This window comes from Nematolebias whitei, chromosome 14 (genome assembly GCF_014905685.2).
Source record: "Nematolebias whitei isolate Nwh7 chromosome 14, NemWhi1, whole genome shotgun sequence".
NCBI lineage: Eukaryota > Metazoa > Chordata > Actinopteri > Cyprinodontiformes > Rivulidae > Nematolebias > Nematolebias whitei.
Genome location: NC_056511.1, coordinates 10,336,144 through 10,340,161, shown reverse-complemented (window position 1 = coordinate 10,340,161; position 4,018 = coordinate 10,336,144). Strand labels below are relative to the sequence as shown.

At 35.8% G+C, this 4,018-nt stretch overlaps 1 protein-coding gene across 1 annotated transcript in view; it reads left to right on the top strand.

Moving 5' to 3' along the window:
* The first annotated feature begins 296 nt into the window (after positions 1-296).
* The window catches only part of vps26c (VPS26 endosomal protein sorting factor C), a 6,670-nt gene continuing 2,948 nt past the window's right edge, over positions 297-4,018 (top strand). The window contains exons 1-3 of the mRNA XM_037687850.1: positions 297-507; positions 2,044-2,187; positions 3,210-3,359. Coding sequence (XP_037543778.1) covers positions 451-507; positions 2,044-2,187; positions 3,210-3,359 — 351 coding nt within the window. The 5' untranslated portion in view covers positions 297-450. The remainder of the gene's footprint in view (positions 508-2,043; positions 2,188-3,209; positions 3,360-4,018) is intronic.

The following is a 4,018-nucleotide window of genomic DNA, read 5'->3' as shown; positions in this document are numbered from 1 at the left end:
ATATATATATATATATATATATATATATATATATATATATATATATAGATAGATAGATAGATAGATAGATAGATAGATAGATAGATAGATAGATAGATAGATAGATATTATTTCAAGTATACGCAGGAGTTGACAGTAGTGCATTTTATTGAAATTTTATTTGTTAATGTATTTCTTATTTTACAGTTTCAGTCGGCAGGACTTTTGTTTTTCTTTAGCCACGTGATCTTTTTCCCACTCTTATTTCGAAGGAGCTAAACCATATCCAAAGCGGAAATAGCACTTTTATTATGACAGAAGTATCCGGATATATGTCTACCAAGTCTCAGGATTCTACCTAAACAGAGTATCGCTTTGTCAAATGTAAAGACTGATTTGTGTTTGTTTGGTGAGAACAAGGAGTTTGGGACAGAAACTTGTTACTGAACGGTCAGAATCAGCTCCGCCGTCATGAGCGTTTCTTTGGATATAAGACTGAAGAGAGCAAACAAAGTGTACCGAGAAGGGGTAAGTTGTTAGCAGCAGTCACTAGCATCCTGCTAATGGGGCCTTTTCAGAAAATATAAACTTTTACTTTCTTTATCTTTAGCCCAACTGCCAGAAAAACAGTCAACGAGTCTCCGTTGTGGTTACAACCCAACCAGTTAGCTTGTTGCTAAGCTGCGGTGACTCGCTCACGTGACCTGCAGCTGGTCTGTGGGGTGTTGTAACTAATTCTGTCACCCGTCAGATTCTGGTTCCTGCTGTGAAGAGATTGCCCCTTTTACTTCCTTTTATTAAACTTTTTTTTTTTTTTTTTGTCATGTCATGATTCCCGTTACAAGAGACAGCAACAAAAACGTGTTCCACTAAGTTATAAGGTCATAAAACAATTTAAGTAAGTTGTTTTACGACCTTTTATTTTGATATGCAAGTGGTGTGGAAAACAGATTCGTCTCACAGTGATTGCATGGTCATCAGAGCTCGTTCTGCAGTACAGTTGTTAGAATTAAAAAAAAAAGTTATTCATTAAAAGGTAAAATAGACCCTGAGGCGTGACTCAGTTACAATAAAATTAGTTTAGATTTAGTACAATTGTGTCCTTCTGACACATTAGTTGTCAAACTGCAGGGTTTAACCCTTTTGGGGAGAGCGCGCAGAACCAATCATATTTACATATATTTTTAGTTTATTTCTGGTCTAAAAATGATGCAAGTGGAACAATTTATGTTTCCACTCGGACTTATTTTTGTGACGGACCGAATCGGATGGACTAAAGTGAATGCACACCATAAACACTTCAGCTATTGGAAAAAACAATAATAAAAACACTAATAACAATCTAGAGACAGAATACTACCATAAGTCTTTTTTTTAACAGTAACTAGGTGATATTTTTTAAATACCATGTAAATCTAGTTTTATATATATATCTATTATTTTCTTTTCATTACAATAAAGTTGATTCACTGTTTTTAGTATTGTTGAGCAGAAAGGAGGCCTGAACATTTTTCTTTCTCTGCTCGAACCAAAATAAAAAATCCATCCATCCATTATCGACGAGTAGTAGTAGTTTATTGTCGAGCTTGAATGAATGAATGAATGAATGAATGAATCTTTGTTCCTAAGTCAGGTCGTTTCTGAGACGTGACAAAATGTGGGACTACACTGTTTGAAAAAACAAAAACAAAAAAAACGACGACTATACAAAAAAATGTGAATCACGCTGATAATTTTTTTTAGGTACCAGTTTAAATAAAACATTGAAATGTGTCAGTCAAGATAATTTTATTACAACTGTTATCAGATGGTTTTATTTTTTCTGTAACGTTTTTCTGGAAAGTGTTGCTCCACCATATGTGGAACTGGCTGTGAACAATGTGTTTACTGATGTTTTTGTGGAACTAAAGCTGAGATTTTGAACACAAGCTGACCACTTTGGTTGTTGCTGACTGAGAAAGAAAATGTTCCTTGAATATTTTCCCACTTCAGATCTTTAAATGCTCATTTTCAGACTCCAAAGCAGCTGAATCACGTCTTTTTTTCCCCCCTCGTTGTTTGCAGGAAACCGTGTCCGGTGTGATCGTGCTGTCATGTAAAGAGGCGATGCAGCATCACGGCATTTCCCTGAGCTTGGAGGGCATCGTAAACCTCCAGCTGAGCTCCAAGAGCGTCGGCGTCTTTGAGGCCTTTTACAACTCTGTCAAGGTGATGCTGAATAAACTAATGTCTGTCTCCGAATTCATGTTGTCATCTTCAGATCAAACCTGAAAGGAACTAAACGTAAAAACTTGAAAGTTAAAAATAAATATCAAATATTTGTGCTATTTGCCAAATTATTAGCTGAAATTCAAGTTCTTCGGATTATTTGAATTTATTTAATAATCAACAATGAAGCAGATCGGTAGAAAAAGTAACTAAAAATAGTTTAGAAAATCGGGAATAATTATAGAAAGTGCTCAAACTACTTGAACCTGGAGCTTTTAAACCCACTTTTCTGTTTTCAGTCACAACCTGAACATAATAATCTGCACACATTTCTTCTGATCAAACAAAATTATGTTTAGTTTATAATGTATCCAAACATGTTTATTTAACCAAATTAAAAGATGTTAAAAGTATTTCCTTAATAACAGGTTAAATTAATATTTGTGTCCTTTTATCAGAATCCATCTCTGCCTGAGACAAGTCACTAATATACATTTATAATATTAGTTTATATATATATATATATATATATATATATATATATATATATATATATATATATATATACATATCTCACACCTGAAATGATCAAAGATGATAAATTGTCTCATGACTCCCTCTTGTGGTCGTCAGAGGAAACGCGTCCGCTTCGTCTGCTGCTTCGCTCTTCAGTCACAGATTGTTGCATCCAGGTGTTTCAAACATCTGTCTGGCTTCTGAGCTCCTGAAGTGAGAAGGCTGATGTGACAGTTATCATCTGCTGAAGCAGTTTAAAAATTTAAGCTTCAGTTTTCATTTAAAAAAAAAAGGATGATTTGGTAAAAAGGAGCATTTCCAGTTTCACCAGACAAACCAGAGCTGACTCTGTTTCACGCTCAGTTTTTAATGAATACTCTTTAGTGTCCAGAACAAGTTCTTCTGTCAGATTTGGATCAGTCTCGGCTCCTTCAGGTTCACAGCTTGACGTTTGAGTTAACTGCGCGTCGTCGGTGACGTTAATGAGATTCTACGATGTGTTGCAGCCCATCCCGCTCGTCAGCAGCAACATCGAAGTGGCCAAGGCTGGAAAAATCCCCGGAGGAAAGACTGAGATCCCGTTTGAGTTTCCTCTGCAATCAAAAGGCAACAAAGTGCTTTACGAGACGTACCACGGAGTCTTCGTCAACATCCAGGTAAACGGTTCATATCCTGAGCCTTTAGGAGCAGGTTGGGATGAAAACGTGTCCAAATCAGTGGAGTCTGTGGAACCAGTACATCAGAGAGCGTCCACCAAATCTGGTTCTTTTCCTGCAACTTGTACCATTTAATAAACAAGTTCCCACATTTCAAAGCTCAGTGTATTTCAGAAATATGAAAAATCAGTCCACAAATAACCTTTTTCTCAAAAAGAAACATTTTATGTTTGACTTTTATTAATAAGTTTCAACATGAAAGTGGAGAAATTATAAAAAAAAAAAAAAACAGCTCATCGTTCTAAATTTAGCTTCTATTTGTAAAGATTTGAAATTTCCGCTATCGTCGTCGAGTCCAAGCTGTTCAGAGCGACTCACATCCCAGACGGCATCAAACGATGTCTCAGTGTTCACGTTTGTTTTCATTGTGATCCAAAAACTCGTCCAGTCTCACCGAACGACTGATCACAGAAATGTTGCTTCCTTTCGTGAAGCCTGATGGAACAGCCAGTTTAACACGACTTATTGCTTTGAATCTTTATTTATTCCTCATTTTCTGCAAAGATGATTTTAAACAGTGTTGATCTAAAAACACACATTTCAAGACACAATTCTAAACTTATTAATCTGCTGCTTTCATCATTAGACTCTAAATTTAT